Source organism: Orcinus orca, chromosome 9, assembly GCF_937001465.1.
Source record: "Orcinus orca chromosome 9, mOrcOrc1.1, whole genome shotgun sequence".
NCBI lineage: Eukaryota > Metazoa > Chordata > Mammalia > Artiodactyla > Delphinidae > Orcinus > Orcinus orca.
Genome location: NC_064567.1, coordinates 75,139,110 through 75,160,096, shown reverse-complemented (window position 1 = coordinate 75,160,096; position 20,987 = coordinate 75,139,110). Strand labels below are relative to the sequence as shown.

The following is a 20,987-nucleotide window of genomic DNA, read 5'->3' as shown; positions in this document are numbered from 1 at the left end:
CATTAAGAGTACAGGCATGGGAAGGGTAGACTGCTAGCCAAGGCAGAATGACTGCTGAAGGTACTCTCAGCATGACAGCAAGCTGAACATGGAGGCATTTTAATTCTAAAAGCACTTCGCAGTGATTGTTAGAGATCGTCAGGATCCTGTTGATCACGAGGAGGGACGAAAAGACTGTTAGGAGTTTGTAGTTTAGGCAGTTCTATAATCTAAACAAATAAACTGGGCATTTCAGCGAATGAAAAATCATCATGTCCTTCATTCTAGTAGTCAACCCATTAACATTTATTGAGTACCAGTTATTGACCAAAAGTTGCCAGTGAATAAAGGCAAAGTCTCTGTCCTCGAGGACGTGCCTTCCAGGGCTAGAACAGTATTTGGAGAGGGATTACCTGATTTAATTCCTGTCCAAGTTGAGTTTCCTTCTAGGAATACTGGGTTTTCTCCCTCTCAAGAATTCCAAAGATCAAAGAGAATTAGAAAATAAGTGAGTATTCAGAGAAAGTTAATAGATTTAAAGAATGGACAAATCAATTTTGTGTACAATGTTATGAAAACTATTAGTTTTCTAGTAAGTTTTTTAAAAAGATGTGAAGTGCATTATCATCCTTTGAGGAGAACTAATTTTATTTGAGAGGCATTCGATGTAGTGGAGAAAGCATGGACCCTGAGGTCAGGCAGCTCTGACTGTAACCTTGAGCTCTCTGAGCTTCAGTTTTTCAGCTACAAAATGAGGGCTGACAAGAAACGAATATATTCGTGCATATATGCTCATATTTATAGACAGTGGTCTTATCACATATAAATTTGATAATTTACAGTAAATAATAATTTACTGTAAATAATAATTCTTGTTCAAACCACTGCTTCTGGGCACCTAAAGAACAGCTAGATTTGGCTGGAGCTGGGGAAGGCTGGTCCATTCAGGCCTTGCTCTGCTGAACCCTGAGAGCCTGTTCTCTGGGCTCCAGCAAGACTGTTGCCTAAACTAACCTGGCATGATTTCTTCTTGCCTTTTCCATTGCAGCCATCCAAAGCTCACTTCTTTAGGTGTTAAGGGCTGAGGTGACATTCTCAGCTGACTTCTTTTTTTCCGTAGCATCTGTTACGTGGGCATCTCTGTAACTGGGATGTGCTTGTGCAGGAGTGAGTTGAGCGTGGAGATTAAGAGGATACATTCCAGAGTCCAATTCCATGGAATGGATTTTCTGTGCCACTTCTCTAGCTGTGACTCTGGTCAAGTTAAACTGTCTTAATTCAACCCTATGTGTAAAATGGGAAGGTGGTAAGAGTTCCTAAGTTAGCAACTATTACACATTTTCCCAACATTTTTCACTGCTGTTGATAACACCCCGTTATTGTACAGGATACTTCATTTCAGATAATGACTGGCCACTGACCCTCAGGAGTTAGGGACCAAGTTCAAAAGCCTCTTTTTAAGCTCTATGAATGACACTTTTAAGAGGCTTCTTCAATAAGGCTATGTCTCTAAGAATTTAACATGGAAATTCCTGCCACCTTGTGGCTAAGAAAAAAATCAAAGGTTAACAGTGCCAATATCACTAGGAATGCATGCATTTGCTTTAACTCAAGCCTCAAATTACTAATTTACTAAAATAATACATGAGTAAAAATAATGCAAACTTAAAAAATAAATTATTAAAACCAGGAGTATGGGGCTTCCCTGGTGGTGCAGTGGTTAAGAATCCACCTGCCAATACAGGGGACACGGGTTCGAGCTCTGGTCGAGGAAGATCCCACATGCTGCAGAGCAACTAAGCCCGTGCACCACAACTACTGAGCCTGTGCTCTAGAGCCTGCGAGCCACAACTACTGAAGCCCGCGCGCCTAGAGCCCATGCTCCACAACGAGGGAGACTACCACAATGAGAAGCCCGCGCACCACAATGAAGAGAATCCCCTGCTTGCCGCAATTAAGACCCAACATAGCCAAAAATAAATAAATTTTTAAAAATAGATTTAAAATATGAATTAAAAAAAAGATCAAAGCACTTTATTAAAAAACAAAAAAACAGGAGAATGTACTTAGTATTTCTTGTTCCTGGAAGCAAGAGGGACTTGGGTCTGTGGAATACCTATTCCTTCCATCTTCCAGGGATGCTCAGGTAACAAAGACAGTATTCATTGGAAGATTTGTAATGGGTGACAAAGAACCCTTCAGAATTTGTAGGTATTTAGTTCTGTTTTTTTAGGGTTCTTATTTCTTTTCTTTTTTTGTAGTTGGGGCTGTTTATTATCTGAGGAGCTTTTTCTAAAGATTGATTTGGCATTTTATTTTACTTTTTATTTTTTAAAATTGAAGTGTAGTTGATTTAACAGTGCTGTGTTAAGTTCTGCTCTACAGCAAAGTGACTCAGTTTTATATGTATATTCTTTTTTATATTCTTTTCCATTATGGTTTATCCCAGGACATTGAATATAGTTCCCTGTGCTATACAGTAGGACCTTGTTGTCCAGGGGGTTCCTATTTCTGGTGTGTGTTTTTTTTTTGTTGGGGAGTAGGAATATAGTTTATATATTGAAGCTATTATTGCATATCTTTTCATATCAGTTTGAAGATTTGTATTGGGTACACACAGAAGTGTTTGAAACAACTTGGCTGATGGCTAAAGGGAGGATATTTACCCTTAAGCTTTGAAAATTATGTAAATAGAAGATTTATTCTGGAAAAAGAAACAATAGAGCAGGTAGTGAGACAAAGAAATTTGTTGCCCTTTTTGCCATTCAGAGAAATTTGATGAAATTTGTGTGAAAATCCACTGTGAAACTTGCCATCAAGTTTGTTAGACTTTGTCCATGCATTACAACTTATAAAATGCTAAAGATCATTCTGTAGAGTTGTGCAGGTTGTCTTTGCATTAACTATATTTATACTGTTAGTAATCTCTATCTGGTATTTCATCCCTACCACAGTCTGTGTAGCTAAGTCCTCTATTGGGCATCTGGGTTGTTTGCCGTTGTTTTTTGCCTTTAGAACTAGTTTAGTAATGAAGTCTTTTGTAGGTAAATATATGGGCTTTGTTCATAATTGTTTCCTTAAGATGCATCCCTGCAGTGGTATTATCAGGCTTTTGGTAATTATTGCTGAATTGTATGTCTCAGCCTCTTATTCTTGGTACAAGGAGAAAATGGAATGGTATGACTTTTCAATAATGGCTAAGCCTCATTTCGTTAGGATCTATGAGACACGCAGCAGTGAGGTCTAGGAATAAGAAAAAGAGATTTTAGACATGGAATTTAGAGTTGAAAGGGACCATAAATCTAGGCTAATGCCAAACAACAAAACGACTTTTCCAGGGTTCCGTGGCTACTTAGTCTTCAAGCTGGGCTAGAATTTGGGTCTCTCTTTCACTGCTCAGCTCTGTATGTGTGTACCATTGGATAAATTTGACCTCTCTGTGTCTCAGTTCTTCTTACTCTCTCCTCCTTGAGATAAACTACTTATACTTTCTCTCAAGGCCCTTTCAGTCCTACACTGTGATCTATTCCAATAAACTTAGCAGTGCAATTAAGAGCTACCAGCTAGCAAAACTACTCACCATCTTCTGAATGACTCTTCAAATTGCATCAGAGCAGATTCAAGTAATGATGAGAAACAGCCTCCTGCGTAATACACATGTGGGATAAACATCCTTGAGTTCTGTTGAGCTGAACGCATATGTTTTGAGTAATTATGATGACAATTGTTGATCACACGTCTTGCATGTACAGTAGGGTTGATGAAAATACTATTAAGGTTTCCCCTGAACTCAGCAGACCACCAAATGGTATAGCTGAATATTAAGCTTTGTGCATAGAATGGTTATAGTGGTTGACTTAAAATTCAGAAACTTGGAATCTTCAGTCATGAGAAAGTCATTACTTGCAGTTAAGTTACTCCTGTACCTTCAGCTAGCTGTGTCCAAGTTTGGAGCACCGTGGGCTGAGGGGTTGGGAACCCTGCTTCCTTGGCAGTTAGCAGTGGGATATACACAGTGCGTGCCGTCTGCTCTCTGACAGGAGCAGCCTGAGTTTAGAGCCTTTGGGACCCAGACTGCGCACTGGGTCGTGGAGCCCTGTGCTATCTGACCTCCCAAGTGAGAGAATCTTTTCTTTTCCCCTCCAAGAAATCTTTTTAAAGCAGCACAGTGAAGTTTGGAATTACAGTTTATGCCAATTTGAGAGAGTTGTTTCTTGGGACACACATGACCTTATCTGGATAGCCCCAGAATACATAAAAGGATCTGGTGGCTTACATGTTTATCTCTGTTTATTCCCATGGAGAAGGACGTCTGTCTGCCTGCCTCTCTCACTCAAGAAAGAAGCTAATTACTTTTTTTGGTAACATTACTGACTTAATTCTAGAATCAAACTTTACTTACCCTCTTCTGAAGCTGGCAGTACTCAATTTTATAGTGGGAAAGGAAGTCACTATGGACTGTATTGCCTTTTATCCCTGTAGGTGTAGTTGATTCCTACATTGGGCTTGGCTTTCTTTATGTCTCTGAAAGAACCTTCAATGATCTGTTTCTTCTGGGCTTTTAAAAGGTTTAAAGTTGCTTTGAATGGGGAATTCCTTGGTGGTCCAGTGGTTAGAACTCTGTGCTTTCACTGCTGAGGGCACTGGTTCGATCCCTGGCTGGGGAACTAAGATGCCACAAGCGGCCCAGCGTGGGCAAAAAAAAGGTTACTTTGAATGAATGTCTAATTGGTTGAAACTTCTGTAATTGCAACTTCCTGTAATAAATATACATCATTGATACTAATAAAATCTCTCAGCTGTTGTCTTCCTTTAGAAATAGCCAAAATATTTTAGGGCCCTTAATCCACATATTCCTTAAGAAAAAAGGGGAGAGGGAAGAAGCAAGGAAAAATGTGTTAACTTAAGGTTCTTGTATCAGGGTATTGGTAAAACAAGTTTTGCTGTGTGCCTGCTATCACCTGTGAAGCTTATGAAAAGAATGCCATCTTTAGCTACTTTTTAAAAATTGAAGTATAGTTGATTTACAATGTTGTGTTAACTTCTGCTGTGTAGCAAAGTGATTCAGTTATATATACATTAGAAAAGAATGCCCTCTGATACAAAAATCACATGGAAATATCCCAAGATGTATTTGGAAAAAAAGCAAGTCACAAGACTATGTCTATCATGATCTCAGTTACACTTTTAAAGAGGGTACCGAACACGTACACACCTGTGTGAACATATGGAAAGAACTGGTCCATTTGCAGAAGTTATCACAGTTAACAGTTACAGTGGGAAGGGTCTTGGAGGGTTGGTGATGGTGACAGAAATTTCTCGATACTTTGTTTTCCTGTATGATTGGGATCTTTTCTAATAAGAGTTCATTCGTGTGCAAGGCACTGTAGGACAGTGATGGAACAGGGGATTGGAGTGAGAAAGGGCAGAATTCTGGGTCCTAAGAACATTGGTATGCCTTGTCTGGTTGCTTGGGTCTGCCATGCAGTTTCATGGTTTTGGTACCCTTTTTGGTGCTGGGACTATCTCCCCCCGCCACCCTTTCCATCCAAGTCAAAAATGGAAAGATCTCCAGATAAGGAAAGCAGTACGTGAACCAGAAATGATCATTCTGAGCAACTAGACAGAGAGCATTTCATGCCTGTATTTCTGTCCCTGCCTGGATTGAACTCAGGGCCCACTGGAGCACCATCTGAGCAAAGAATCTGAGTAAACCTAGAGAAAGTGTGAGGCCTTTTTAAAAAAAATTTTGTTGTGCACTGGGAGCGTGTATTATTAGGATTATGTCTGTGTATGCTTTTGAAACCTTGGTGATATCGTCTGTCAACTTTTTATTGAGTTTTTCACTTTTAGAATATGTAGGTAAGCTAGAACACAACAGTTTGGATGACTGTTATAAACAAGGTAAGTAAAAGATGCCAGACATGAGAGATTACATGTCTACTCATATATATTTATATAGACATTTAAACAGGCAAAATTAATCTATGGTGTGAGAAGCCTAGGGGAGGGGCAGTTACTGGAAGGAGGTGCTGGTTGGTGGGGCTTCTGGGACACTGGTGTGTCTTAGTTCTGCATCTCGATATGCATGTTCACCTTGTGAAAATTCATTGAGATGTATGCTTAAGATTGGGTACTTTTCCATAATAAGGTTCAAAAATGAAAACAAAACAAAACAAAAGTAAAGCTCCTCTCAAAATAGATGAATGGATGGATGGATGGTTAGATAGGTAAGGTAGAAAACAGCTTCATTTGCTTTTTTTGGCTCACTACCACCCCTGTCTCTCTGCCCCAAATCAAATCATAAACTCCACAAGGGCAGGGACTGCTTACTCCCTTGGGGACTGGCTCATCATAGGTATTGAGAATTTATAGTGATTGATTAACCTGAGTATTAAATCCTACCCCTCTCCGTTGAGTAGCTTAGAGAATTTTGTCCTTTGATTCTTTTTTTCTTTTTCTTTTTTTTTTTTAATATTTATTTATTTATTTGGCTGCACTGGGTCTAAGTTGCAGCATGTGGGATCTAGTTCCCTGACCAGGAATCAAACCCGGACCCCCTGCATTGGGAGCGTGGAGTCTTAATCACTGGACCACCAGGGAAGTGTCCCTGTCCTTTGATTCTTAAAATATTTAAAATATTTGTATTTAAGAGGTTGAAGTAAGGGAGGTGTATATTCGTTACATCCTTTCCATTCTGATTTGGAAAAACTGGCCAGGATGACGACTGCCCACTCCTCTCTTGCTGTGCCGGTGCTCATAGGCTGTTACTGACCTTATGGGTAATAGCTTCGTCAAGAGTGGGGTTTTTTTTGTTTTTCTTTTTTGTTGGGTTTTTGTTTGTTCCTTTGTTTTGTTTTGGGGTTTTTTTGGCCACACCATGCGGCTTGTGGTATCTTAGTTCCCCAACTAGGGATTGAACTCAGCGCTCTCAGCAGTGAGAGCGCTGAGTCCTCACCACTGGACCACCAGGGAATTCCCTAGTCAGGGTTTGACAAAGTGTTTTTTTTACTTTATTGGTAGATGGCAAATATGTTCCCTTTGGAAACTTGTTGGTCTTTCCTGTGTGTCCTTCAAAGGAAAAGTGCAGGTCGGCGGGGGAGAAGTGTATGTGTGTTCTGGGTTTGCTGCTTCTTCAGTGGCTTTATTCAGAAGTTTTAGAGCCAGTAATCCTGAGTGGATTAGGTGGGTATTGCTTTGCTGAAAGGTTTGTTTTACAGCTCGGTTCCTCTTCCCACCCCCTGCTCCTTGTCAACTTTCAGAGCTTTAGACAAACTGAATGGATTCCAGCTGGAGAACTTCACACTGAAAGTGGCCTACATCCCTGACGAAATGGCTGCCCAGCAGAACCCCTCGCAGCAGCCCCGAGGTCGCCGTGGGTTTGGGCAGAGGGGCTCATCGCGGCAGGGGTCTCCAGGATCCATGTCCAAGCAGAAACCGTGCGACTTGCCTCTACGTCTGCTGGTTCCCACCCAATTCGTTGGAGCCATTATAGGAAAAGAAGGTGCTACCATTCGGAACATTACGAAACAGACCCAGTCTAAGTGAGTATTCCTGAGTGTGTGGGGGCCTTCATGCTTTCCCCTTTGGATCTTAATAACGGAGTGGGTTGTCTTGGTACTTTGTGTCCTTCTGAACGTGGTAATGATCCCTTCTCGTATGGTACTTGGGAACCCGGAAAACCTTTGTGACTTGATACCCTTTTTATTTTTAATAAATAAATAAAATAAATGTATTTATTTATTTATGGCTGCGGTGGGTTGCACGTGGGCTTTCTCTAGTTGCGGCGAGCGGGAGCTACTCTTCGTTGCAGTGCGCGGGCTTCTCATTGCGGTGGCTTCTCTTGGTGTGGAGCGTGGGCTTCAGTAGTTGTGGCTCGAGGGCTCTAGAGCGCAGGCTCAGTAGTTGTGGCACGTGGGCTTAGTTGCTCTGCGGCATGTGGGATCTTCCTGGACCAGGGATCGAACTCGTGTCCCCTGCATTGGCAGGCGGATTCTTATCCACTGTGCCACCAGGGAATTCCCGTGACTTGATATCTTAGTGTTCATTTCATATAAACCTGGGGCTAAACCTTAATCTCAAAGGGAACTTCAAATTTTCACACATGAATGGAAAACAAATGATACTTAATCCACTCCTGATGAGGGAGGCCCTGATAAACAAAAGGGCAGCTTCTAGGTTCTCTGCTCCCCCATCTCCACTCTGACCTCCAGTGATAACTGCCTTCAGTGCTTTTGGAAGTCATTTTCTGGGTCCAATACAGAGGTAGTTTTTCAGTCTTGCTTTACTTCAGTGAAGAATCATTCAGCTATGGTCCATAGTTATCCGTGTTTAAGCCATGTAGTTAGAATGGTTGTTTCTTTAGGATGTTGTTTGATAGTTTTAATTTGCAGATTTTGAGGAATTAGAAGATTCTCCATCAAACCTTGGCGCTAACTTTTTAGGAGTAGAAAGCAGGAGCTATTTGTTTTTATTTACCACTGTAGCCCCAGTGGTGGGCATGCTGCCTTATATGTAGGTGGGTCTCATATTTGTCAAATGAGTGAAATAACTATATGTGAATTATATTTAATGCCCTTAAAATATATCTAAGGTACCTTCTCAATTTTGAAGCTCCAGTGATTATATATTCATTGTTTTGCTTTAGTAACATCCTGTTATGCTGTAGTGAAGATTTTGACCCAAAGAAACTTGATAATGAACTCTGTCCTCACCCTTAGTTCTGTAAATTGCTACCAGGCACACCTCTGGGACAGCTGCTGCCATATTTCCTGAAGAACTCTGCGTGTATTAGGGAGAAGAGGCTGTGTGTACAAATCTCTCTTGTGTCATTCTATAGGAAAGGGTAGGGAAATGGCCCCTGGGCCAGCTCCAGAGATGACTGTGGATCATTTTGCTTTTCAAATTTAGTAAGAAAAATTATTATTTTGTGTGGTTCAAGGAGTTAAGCAGAGTCTTCTTCAGGAACTGCGACTAAACCTTGTGCTGTGTATATCTTGCCTGTGTGTTTGTTCCAACAGGCTTAAGAGGCTATCCGTGTTCATCACAGGCACCATGCCTGCCTTGAGCTGACTGACGCATTTCTCACGCAGAAACAAACGAACTGTGTCTAGTGGTGGTTGCGTACCCGCTCCCCTGTGGAGTGACATCTGGTCCTGCCTTCCCCTGCTTTGAAGCAGGAGTTGCTGGGTGCTGGTTACGTTTGTGCAAACTCGGTGGCTTTGACTTCATAATGTAGAGTGTGGGGAAGACAACTGAACCATAGCCTCGTCACTTTTCATCTTAAATTTGCCTGGTTTTAATATTAAAATTTAAGGGCTTCTTGCTTCCCTTGATTCCCCGTTACCTGCAGAAACTAATTATTCAATGGTTTGCCTTCCTTGTCACATGGCAGATTAAAGTTGTTCCTTTTAAAGCTACTCATTTCCTTGTAGGAGGAAAGAGCTTCTGTGATTTAAATTGCACTGTTTGTTTTATTTAAGCAGGAAGATGGAGGATGGAGCGGGAAGGGAAGCAATTTTTGTTGTATCCGATGATTCACTTGCAGCTCTGCCAGCGGATTTAATTAACTCTTGCCATTGAAACTAGTCATTATCAGATCTTCTATTTCTGGAATGGCCTCGCAGGGCTACCCTAATCTGTAAAGCAACATCACTGTTCTCTCAGACAATCAGAGTTTAGTAATCCTTAACACAGTGAGCAGATGGAAATAAACCGGGAGGAGGGAGACTAACATGTTACCTACTAGAAGAGAGACAATACTTACAGTGATTGGGGATTGAAACCAGTGACTGGAAAGATGGTTCCTGAGATCAGAACTGTTATCTAAGATACTTTTCTTATTGGTTATTTCTAGATATCCCTTATTTGTTTCACTTCTACATTGCCCTAATTTTTAGTTACAGGTTTTAATTCTGAGATAAATCTTCAGTTTTCAATCAGACATTTAGGGAAATGAAATCCAGGCCTTGCTTTTATTGGCAGGATGAAGTGGTCCTTCTCATGACCACGAGTTACGCAGCTCTTCATCTAGTGTTTGAGTGGCCAGGGGAACTCACCAGTACTTAATTTTCCCTGAACACATTTTTTTTTGATAGTTGATTTTCTTTCTTGTACTTTTTAAACAGAGGACTTATTTTTGTATTTAATTCAAAACGTACAAGTATGTACGTTAAAAAAACAAAAACAAAGAGCTAATCTTCATCTAACCCCCAAGGTGACCATTGTTAAGTTGGGGATATGTCTTTACAGGACTCGTTCCTTGTACCTACTAACATGTGTAGCTTTAAATGAGAAATCATACCATGGTATGTATTGCATTTTTTTTCACATAAGATCAAGGACCTCTAACTATGTTGGCACCTGTAATTTAACCACATGGTTTCGAACAGCTGTATAGTATGGATGTAATGTTATTTAACTGTTTCTTCCTGAGAGGTATTTCAAAGATAATTCCAACTTTCTTTCTATTACAAATAGTGCTACAGTGAACGTTCCTGAACTAGTGATTTTCAAGCAGTAGTGGTCCCACCCTGCAGACGTTCGGCAATGTCTGGAGACATTTTTGGTTGTCACATGTGGATGAGAGGGGGGTGCCACTGGCATCTAGTGGGCAGAGGCCAGGGATGTCCAGCAGCATCCCATACAAGGCACGAGACGGCCTCCACAGCAAAGCACTAGCCTGATCCGAAAGGTCAATACTGCGAAGGGTGAAAAACACCCGTCTTGGCCCATGTATGAGACTACATCTGTAGGAGGCGTTACGAGAAGTAGGATTCTTAGGTCAAAAGATCATAAGCAGGGCTTCCCTGGTGGCGCAGTGGTTGAGAGTCCGCCTGCCGATGCAGGGGACACGGGTTCGTGCCCGGGTCTGGGGGGATCCTGCGTGCCGCGGAGCGGCTGGGCCCGTGAGCCATAGCCGCTGAGCCTGCGCGTCCGGAGCCTGTGCTCCGCAACGGGAGAGGCCACAGCAGTGAGAGGCCCGCATACCGCCAAAAAATAAAAAAATCGTAAGCAGCTCAGCTCTGATAGGTCCTGGCGGTTTGCTCTGTACTCTGCACCGAACCAGAAGGGTGGCCATGCCCAGATGCGCATCCTCTTGCCAGCACTTGATTTCATCCATTAACATGCTCGCAGGCCTAGAAGAAAATGACACCTTGTTTTAATGACCAGTGACGTGGAACATCATTTTGTGTTTACTGGCCATTTGTTTTTCTTTGAAGTGAAATTGCCATCTCTTTGGCTTCCATTCCCATCACTGTTTGTTACGCACTTTCCTCTCTCAAGGAGGCAAAATGTAGAAAGAGCCCTGCCAGAGGAAACAGAGGAGCGAAATTCCCACATGTGACAGATCGTGGACATACAGTATCGCATCAGGAGTTCCACCTGGCTTGTGGAATTCCAGCTCCAGTCCTCTTGGCTTGTGTTCCCGTCCCCCTTGGTTTTAGAGCAGAAGAAAGCCTTTTGTTTGAAGCCAGGCTCTCAGACGTGAGATGTTTGACCTGTGGCACCTAAAAGGAAAATTAAGCACATGCAGCTTGGGCAGAATGAAAAGATGCCCCTGCATGAGCAAAGATGGGGAGTAGTCCTGGAGTTAAAATTGGTCTCATCCACGGTGATAGCTTATCGAGACTTGATGCTTTTGAGGGGAGTGAGTCATCCACTCTTTGCCCGGAAGTGCTGTGACTTCAAAGTTGGTAATTACAGACTCTATTGTGAATACATGCTTACAGCTCTTGTTTTCCTCTCCCTTTGTGCCCACCGGAAGAATTGACGTCCACCGTAAAGAGAATGCAGGTGCCGCTGAGAAGTCAATTACTATTCTCTCTACCCCTGAGGGCACTTCTGCGGCTTGTAAGTCTATTCTGGAGATTATGCATAAAGAAGCTCAAGATATAAAATTGTGAGTAAAGAGGATTACCCCGTGAAGAGGCTGATATTTACACTGTCTTATTTTGGAATTCTGTGACACAGTTCTTGGGAATTGCCAACAAAGAAAGAGAAATAACTGTCCCAGAGAGCGACAGAGGGTTGGCACTATTGATTTGGTAATAAAGCATAAGTCTTTTAAATACTTTGTTTTCATTCATGTTTGGATATGTTGTGAGTGGTGTAATGGGAAAAGTCTAGCTGTAAAAGAAGGCAATTGGGTGTCATAGGAAGCTCACCTAAGGTCCAAGAAGTATCCCTGGGATTTACCCAAAGCAGGGACCCCAAATCCTCACTCCTTTACTTGGAGCTCGTTGGAGCTCTGTCCATGTCTGCCCAGCCTACCCTGCAGCAGCAGGGAGTATGGAGGTGGGGAAATCCCTAATCATGTGCTGCGGTAAACTGGAGATTGATTGGGGCGTTTCAGGTTGAAACTCTAAGTATCTTTTGCACAGGAGCCTTGAGCAGAGGTTGGGTTCTCTGCTGCTTGTAGCATCCAGCACAGTGGTGTGCTCAAAGTAGGATCCAGAGTAAGATGCTAGACTTAGCTTGGGGACCTAGTGACTAGCATTTAATTTGTAGAGACCTTTGAAATATATTACATATATTTTAATTATAAGGTATTATATGTTGCTGTATTATAAGATTAAAATTCTTTTTTAGTACAGAGAAAAGTAAAGAAAAAGCCCACCATTCAGATAACCCCAATGACATTTTAAAACAATGCTACATATATGACTTGGAAATTCAGAAAGGTACACAGTGAAAAGTGAAAGCCGTCCCTTCCTGCTCTTATACTGTTTCCCCAAGGTGTAACCACTGTTGAGTTTCTTCTGTTTCCCTCTATAAATTGTGCATGTTACCTCCAGGACTGTGTTTTAAAATTATTCTGAAATCACACTGGTTTGCATTTGTACATGGTGTTCCAGTACTCAGGGTTTCAGAATATGGGTTTGAGTAAGGTGTTTTCAAAGAGCTAACAGAATCCATTTTGGGAAGACATTCCCTGAGATGAATAAAAGAAAACTTTTAAACATTAACTCCTATCCAAATACTTGCCAGTGTTCTTTCACCCCCTCTATTCATGCATTGCTAGAATGTAGGCTAATGGTCAGCACGCTTTAAACTATACCTAGCAGAATTCTTCCTATATGGTAGGTAGGAAGTAAATGTTTAATGAACGAATATTGTCTTTTTACCCTACGGTAGGTTTACTTACCCTGATTTGATGGCCCTTTTTTTTGCTTTGTTTTTTTCTTTCTTTACAGCACAGAAGAGATTCCCTTGAAGATTTTAGCCCATAATAACTTTGTAGGACGTCTTATTGGTAAGGAAGGAAGAAACCTTAAAAAAATTGAGCAAGACACAGACACTAAAATCACAATATCTCCGTAAGTGCTGGCTTGCTTTCTTTTGAATCAGAAAACTTTCACACACCGTTTCTAAGCTGTAGGTTATATATTAAGCATTTTACAACTCTTGGAGCTGGCCTGTACCACCATACTTATACTTCATTTCTCAAACTGAGTCTACTGCCTGCTATCTGTTTCTAACTCATAGTGAAAGTATTATCTGTTCCCACTAAAAAGGCAGGATGCACTAAATACTTCACATTCATATTTCCTAGCTGAAGTCTTGGTCAGGTTTTCTGGCATATACTCCCAAAATTGGAATATATAACCCAGTGTATTATGCACTGCTGTGTAACAAATTATCCCAACACTGGACCGCTGACGACAAGGGTAAGCATTGACTGCTCACCTAGTTTCTGTGGGTCAGGAATTCAGGAACAGCTTGACTGGGCGGTGCTGTTTGGGGATCTCTTGATGTTGCTGAGAAGTTGATGGCAGCTCTCAGAGTGAGGCCTCAGCTCCTCACCTCCTGGGCCTCTCCACAGGGCTGTTTGCGTGTCTTAAAGACACGGCAGCTCTCTTCCCTCAGAGTGAATGATCTAGGAAAGAGCAAGACGGAAGCGGCAGTGTCTTTTATAGCATAGCCTCAGAAGTCACACTGTTTACCATTTTTCTATTGCTGTTGACATGTTGGCTCTAGTTAGTGTGGGAGGAGACTGCCCATCCCTGGGGAGTGGGGATTTGGAGGCTGGCCCCCATGCCTGGGGCCATGAATGCCCTGAAATTATATGGAAAGGCCTTTGTCTTCTGAGGGTGACTTTCCTTCAGAGTACCCCCCAAAAAGTCGAAGAATAGTAGAGAAAGACTGGGGCAATATGTTCACGTAGTAAGGAGTTTTCAAAGAAAGGGATGGAAAGGAAGTGGGAGAGTTGTGCTTTGTGGGAAAGAAAGGAAAAACCGCAAAGTGGTTAAAAATAACAAATGATCCTACCCTGTCTTGAATTTTATGCTCAGAAAGGGGAGGGTTTTAATAGAAAATAATCTTAAAATCTATTCTGGAAGCAACTATTTTAAAAATTGTAACAGAAAATGCTTGGCAGTGGAGAGGTGGGTTGAGCCTGGAGATGAGACCTACACTTGTTTGTCTAAGACAAATCATCTTCATTGTGTAGATGTCTATATTTTTAGCGAGTTTAGGAAGAAGTTAAGGAAAAATATCCTATTCATCTGGCTCAGGTCTAGCTTGAGACATTTTGCTAGTAGTGAAAATGAGAATTTGAACCCTAGGAATATGAAGGGGAGCTGTCTCAATATTCTATATCTTTTCCATCTGTGTATTTAGTCTTACTTCCATGGTAAGTATCTCCCACTGGTTCCCTTCAAGGCTGTTGAGTGGCTCAGGCTTAGGTGGTCTCAGATGTCACCTGAATGGATTTTGAAACTTCAACAGGAGCTGAGTGAAGCAGGGAGTTTCTGAATATTGCTGTTGCATTCTAACTTTTTAGTTGTCTAAATGGTCATCGAGGGACTATTTTTAAAATTTAGTCAAAATGGATTGATTTGTATTACTTCCTGAAGGTACGTCAATCTAAATTCTAAAATTACCGTCAAAAATAAGTTTAAATTCTGGCTTGCCCTTTTGGAATATTTCCGTGCTTATTCCTTGCTTGGCGACCTAGAAAATGCAATTGCATGAGAATGCCAGTTAACGCCTCGAATTGGTCAGTGCAGACTAGGAACATACTCATTAAAGGTTATGTTCATTTGGTTCTTGGTTTCCACTAAAACTGTAGATTCCTCCGATCATCTTCTTTACATTTCACTGTTAAATTGTGAAAATAGTTCACCTTAAGTGGTCAAGAAGTGCACTCTATTTAAAACATGGACTTAATCGAACTGTGTACACTCAGCGATGTTTATTGAGAAGGTGGGAGGCGCAGTATTTTCTCTCATGCAGTTTTACAATTCTTGCAGTCATGTCTTTTGGGGCTTACTCATCTTTCATCATGGCTAACCACCCACTTTTACATATTGCCAGCCTCCACAGTTGGGTTTTAATTGCCATCTGTGGCTGGACTATTACTGTCTTCCTCCTATAATTTCCAGTCTTTTTCTTTCCCCTCTGTTTCAATCTGCAGGTTGCAGGAACTGACGCTGTACAATCCAGAGCGCACCATTACGGTCAAAGGCAGTGTGGAAACATGTGCCAAAGCTGAGGAAGAGATCATGAAGAAAATCAGGGAGTCTTATGAAAATGATATTGCTTCCATGAATGTTAGTTTTAATATGAAGGAAATGTCTTTATTTTGATGAACAATCAAAAGATGTTTTCAGTTGCATTAACATTGATTCCTTTAAGGGTGTCTTTGTTAGATGTGGTTTCTAATTCATTTTTAGCACCACGGTGAGTGCCCTGGGATAGTTGGCAAGATGCAGACTTTGACATCAGGCTTGGCTCTCTCTGTGATTTTAGCCAACTTTGAGCCTTAGCTTCCTTACCTGTGAGGTAAGGCTAATACCTCCCTTAAAAAGGTTAATCTCTCCCATACCATGTGAGTTGGAGGGAGATGATAGTATTATAGGAATGTGGGCTTTAGAGGTCTGTGAACTGGGTTTGAATCCCAGCTCAACCATTTATTAGCTGTACCTCTATTCTCTTGGACAACTTATTTGGTCTCTCTGAGCACCAGTTTCCTCATCAGTAAAATGGGGCTGCTGCCTACATGGCATGCTTATTAGGATTATAATAGATACCGTGCATATAAAAGCTACCGTTATGAATACAAATTTAAAATTTGGTTACTCATAAACCTTGGAGAGAACAGAATTTCAAATGACAAAACAATCTGTGTAGTGCAAGTGCATTGCTGACATTCCTTAATGGATGGAATGGTGCAGAAAATGCAGCGTTTCCAAAGTCTATCTTGAATTTTCAAGTAAATGATTAAAAAACAGTTCCTCGGTTGGGCCTGTCATCTGAAACATTACACCTAAAAGAAGGGAAAATGTGAAAATGATATTACCTTTGTGAGAAGAGCCTGGAATGCTAATCATTTTACCCCCACATGACTGCTGCCTACCTACCTTCATTCACATTATAACTGCTCATCCAAATGTTTCAGAGTCGCCTGGGGGTAAATTCAGCCCCATAGACCTTTAAAAAAGATTCTTGAGTGTGCTCAAGTCTGAACTCTGTAGTCCCCACCTTATTTCCTTAACCCTTATCAAATTAAGCCAAAACAAAATCCCATTTCTGGCTCCTGGATCCATTCCAAAGATAGGTTTAATTGTAGAAGACATGGGGATTGGACCTGATTTCCAAAGGGCTTGATTTTGTTTTGGGTCTTTAGACTCATGACTGCCAAATTTTTTCCATGGCGTAAAGATCTCTTAATATCTGCTATCTGGTTTGCTCTTCAATGAACAAATCTTGTTTGCTTGTTTCTTCAATTAATGCAAGATTTTCAGTCTCTATTTACTGTGTGCCCAGAGTGTACAGATTACATATATGTCTGAGCGCTGTGAGCTGGTCGTAAAGGCAAGAAAGCTGTGTTCCCTGCTTTGAGGAACCTAGCATGGCTTCAGGTCAAAGAGGAGGCAGACGGCACATGGATTTTTAAAATATCAAGAATTATAAACAGACATAACCTACATACTCAAGTATAATCACATGGAACATCTGCTTTGTTCTAAAATTTGAGTCATAAAACGAGGTCACAGTCTGGATATTATCACATATAAATGCTCACTTACACTTGATCTTGTAATTGTAAAATGAAGGGACCTTTTTACCATTGCAGCTTCAAGCACATTTAATTCCTGGATTAAATCTGAATGCCTTGGGTCTGTTCCCACCCACTTCAGGGATGCCACCTCCCACCTCAGGGCCCCCTTCAGCTATGACTCCTCCTTACCCACAGTTTGAGGTAAGACAATGTGCCTTGGCTTTCTTTATGGTTGAGGGGGATGAAGTCAAAGGGACACAGTCAGACTCTGTTGCCCTCGAGTAGTGTGACATTAAATGCTAATTGGGAAAAATCTTAATGCGAAACCTGGTCCCCGTGTGATCTCTCGTCAGTTAGGAGCCAGCACAGGCTTTTCAATTCTTGTCACTAGAACCTTCTTATCTTTGCAGAGTAGACCCGTGAGTTATTTCTTTTGAAGTTCTTGAGTGGTAGGGTTGTTAATGTATGTTTTCAAATATCAAAGGAAAAGTTTGAGACTTTGAGGAGGGGGAAAGAGGTTAGTTATTTTTAAATGTTGAAGGAAGGGATTTTTAAAAGGCTTCCTTCATCTTGAACTTCACCTGAAAGTTTACTGCTTTGAAAGGTCAGTAGAGACTAGACACGCTTTCCACTTTGAACGTTTGTACTTATTACACAGCTCAGGTAGTCGTGCCCACAAATCTATTGTGCATGTGTGTGTTTGTGTGCAAACATTAAGCAGCTTTTATTTGTTTTGTAAACAGGTGGATTATTAAGAAATAATCCTTATTTTTATATTTGCTTTTTAAGAGTAGCATTTTTCCTGAGGTCAGAAATAGGAGACCAGTGATAGTATGAAAATAAAGGCAGCCTAGCAGACACTGTATACAATAATTTTTTTTGAAACAAGTGCACAATTCAGGTGCATCAACAGTAATAACTGGAGGTAGACAATCATTTGAAATAAAATTAACATTCTAGGATCTTCCTTCTTGAATTTGTTTTTACGTCTCTCCCTTCCTGTTTGGCTCTCGTATCACATAAAGTTGTGAGCGGTACCTGCTACACCAAATTTAGGGAAATGTCCAGGGAGAAAAGGTGGGGGACTGTGTTCTCTCAGTGCCTAGAATACATGTAGAGTAAAATGCAACTGGAGTTCTACAGAGAACACAGATCGCTGAGATGGTTCGTGTTTTATCCCCATGAGAATGAGAATTTCCTTTGCCTGTTCTTGAAGCTACCAGGCTGTCAGGTGTGCTTAGCTTTTGCCATGGTCTTGCAGTGTGTGTGTTTCTGCCTTTGCTGTCCGCGACGTTTGCATCTTCCCCTGCCCCTCATCTGCCACTTCAAACCTCTTTGGGTAAAAACCATGTAACAAAGCCCATTAATCTAAAGATAGACATCAGAATTTCATATCAAGTGTGAATAGATAGATGATGTGTTTTATAAAGCTTTGCACCGGCAGCTACAGGTGATGTGAAGTGGCTGAGGTGTTTGTACCTTGGTGCTAAAGGGGAGGGGTGTAAAGAGACAAGAGCCAGCTCTGTTTGTGTTAGTCTCCTCTTCTTTGCTCTGGGTTTCTTTTCTTATGCACGCAGTGAAGAAACCGAGATAAACGAATTATCTCTAAGGACTCTTCTTTCAGGTCAAACATTACTAGTTTTTACAGAGTTTGATTTTGTTTCTTACAAATTGAAGGTTTGCAGCAACCTGCACTGAGCAGATCTATTGGTGCCATTTCCCCAATAGCATTATTTTTAATTAGGTATGTACATTTTTTAGACGTAATGCTACTGCACACTTAATAGACAACAGTTATATACAGTATAAACATTATTTATGTGCACTGGGAAACAAAAAAATTTGTGCGACTCACTTTATTGTGATACTCGCTTTAATGCAGTGGTCTGGAACTGAACCTGCAATGTCTCTGAGGTATGCCTGTATTTAAAAACTGGGTTAGAGAATTAAAGGTTGGCAGGTGTTTGCTCTCAGCACTCTGATACTCCTCCATTGCATTTACAGCTGCTGATGAGCAGCTTACTGTTCTGCAGAAGCTCTCACAGAGAAGTCAGGTTACTCACTAAGATAGTCTCTTTATCCTTGATTCCTGTAGGTTAGCAGCAAATCTCTGCTTTTACTTTAAATATATATTGCCTGGCAAGGAGTCATGTATTGCTTCCTCTTTTAGAGTTTCATTTTTTTCTCTACACGTGTTTTCTCACCTCTGCTTTGTAACATGAAAGTAGAATTGATGCATCCTGTCTTTGGATAAATCCCTTGTCGCTGTTCTAGTCCAGAATTTTGCCCATGCCTCCTCCTAAAACATACTCTTCTTCCCGGAACCTGCCAGGTTGATTTTTCCCATAGAGCCAAAGAGTTGGTTCTTCCAACAGATAAAAGTCTCTACTTCCTGCCTGGCAGCTGGCTTACGCAGTACTTCATTGGCCAACTTCAAGTTTATAAATGACAGGAAATGCTCCTTTCAGAGATGCTCAAACAGTAGGGAAGAGGCGTTTGGCAGCTAGCGAGCAGAGTAAGAGCTGGAATTGGCATCGCACACAACAACATCCATAGCTGGATGGTCTTGGCGGCTTGCGTCGGGGTTGGGAGACGTTAGTTCAGGCGCCGTGGTCTCCATAATTCTGCTAGCGTCTTCGGAGTCTCTCCAAGTCTCTAGAACAATAGTGTAATCTGAAAATTGCTAATGTGGCTGCTTATGGAAGAGGCAAGAAAGGTGAACACTTCTTCTTAGGTCTTACCTAGTTTGAAGTGCTCTTTAAGAAACAAAATATAATTTGAAAGGGATTTTTAGATCAAATGACTCTCATGGAGTCTTGTAGTCCTACTGTTCAGGATTTCTTACTGTGGGTGCAGCTCTTTTGTTAGTAAACAACTTCAAAGTAAATAACTCGTTGCATATATTTATTATCTCTGAGAGGTCTTGGTTACTTAGTTATAGGGAGAAACTTTCTTTGCTTTTTTATTTATTTATTTTTTTAAACTTAAATATTCTGTTCAGGTCATGAAGTTGAGTAAACCCAACTTCAGTTCCAGACCAAAATCCATTAAAACAAAAAAAAAAACCCCAGGAGTATGTATTTTACAAGCCAGAGGGAGACACTGGCATTCTTCCAGATTCCTGGAGGCTGGTCTTGTTGGCTGGCATGCATGTCGCCATGCCTTTGTGATGTCTTAGGTTCTGTTCCCCACAATGTAAATACACTTAACCTTACTGTTTGCTCATTCTTGTATTTCCTCATGATAGATGATTAGGAATTACTCATTGGCAGACTTCACCAGTTATGCAAACTTTCAGTTGAGCAGCTTTGTTCTTCTGTTATTTCAAGCTATAGCGTAGGGTCTGCCAAGAAGTCCAAAGGAAGTTTTGCCAATAGGCATCTGGCAGAAATCCACTGGGAAACAGCTTGTGACCTGAATGTCTTTCACCTCTGAAAGTTTAGGAAGAAGCGTTCAGGATAATGCAGCTGAACATTAACTTACATGCAAAGAATGTGTAACGCTATAGGGTAATGCTGATGCGTTTTTTTTAAGCTCATCTCAGAGTCTTAGATTCACAGGTGAAAGAGACTTATCATAACCCATTGTTCTGGCTTCTTAGTTTTATATGTAAAAATTATGTTTATCTGGGTGTTCTAATCCTGAAAACATGGCTTACTACACAGAATCCCATATAAGAATGGGCCAGTTTAATGACTGTCCAGTAGACAGGATGTTTATGCGAGGTGCCTTATATTCCCAGAGGAAAGTTTCCTTGATGACAAGAAATTTATGGTCAGGGATGTGCTTAGTGGATATGGAACTGGAACAAAGGGATTTGGGTGGCGTTCAGAAACGTCTTCATCAGGCTTCAGACACCTGATGAGTCACCTTTTCACTAAGGTGCTATTACCAACAGTACACACCGCGCTGTCAGTCCAGGACACGGCCTCCTGGCAGGCTTCATTTACTTCCCTCTAACCTCTCAGTGTGGAACTTCTGTCTGTCTGCATACTGATGCTTT

At 41.2% G+C, this 20,987-nt stretch overlaps 1 protein-coding gene and 1 long non-coding RNA gene across 2 annotated transcripts in view; one reads left to right on the top strand and one right to left on the bottom strand.

Annotated features, from left to right (window-relative positions):
• IGF2BP3 (insulin like growth factor 2 mRNA binding protein 3) overlaps positions 1-20,987 on the top strand; it is a 138,902-nt gene that overhangs the window by 105,726 nt on the left and 12,189 nt on the right. The window contains exons 6-10 of the mRNA XM_004263433.3: positions 7,242-7,523; positions 11,747-11,881; positions 13,176-13,298; positions 15,398-15,533; positions 17,060-17,185. Coding sequence (XP_004263481.1) covers positions 7,242-7,523; positions 11,747-11,881; positions 13,176-13,298; positions 15,398-15,533; positions 17,060-17,185 — 802 coding nt within the window. The remainder of the gene's footprint in view (positions 1-7,241; positions 7,524-11,746; positions 11,882-13,175; positions 13,299-15,397; positions 15,534-17,059; positions 17,186-20,987) is intronic.
• On the bottom strand, positions 7,524-15,404 carry LOC125965420 (uncharacterized). Its single transcript, XR_007479275.1, has 3 exons — positions 13,669-15,404; positions 13,127-13,251; positions 7,524-11,117 (listed from the first exon to the last, which is right to left on the bottom strand). It is a non-coding gene; the product is annotated as an uncharacterized LOC125965420 (long non-coding RNA).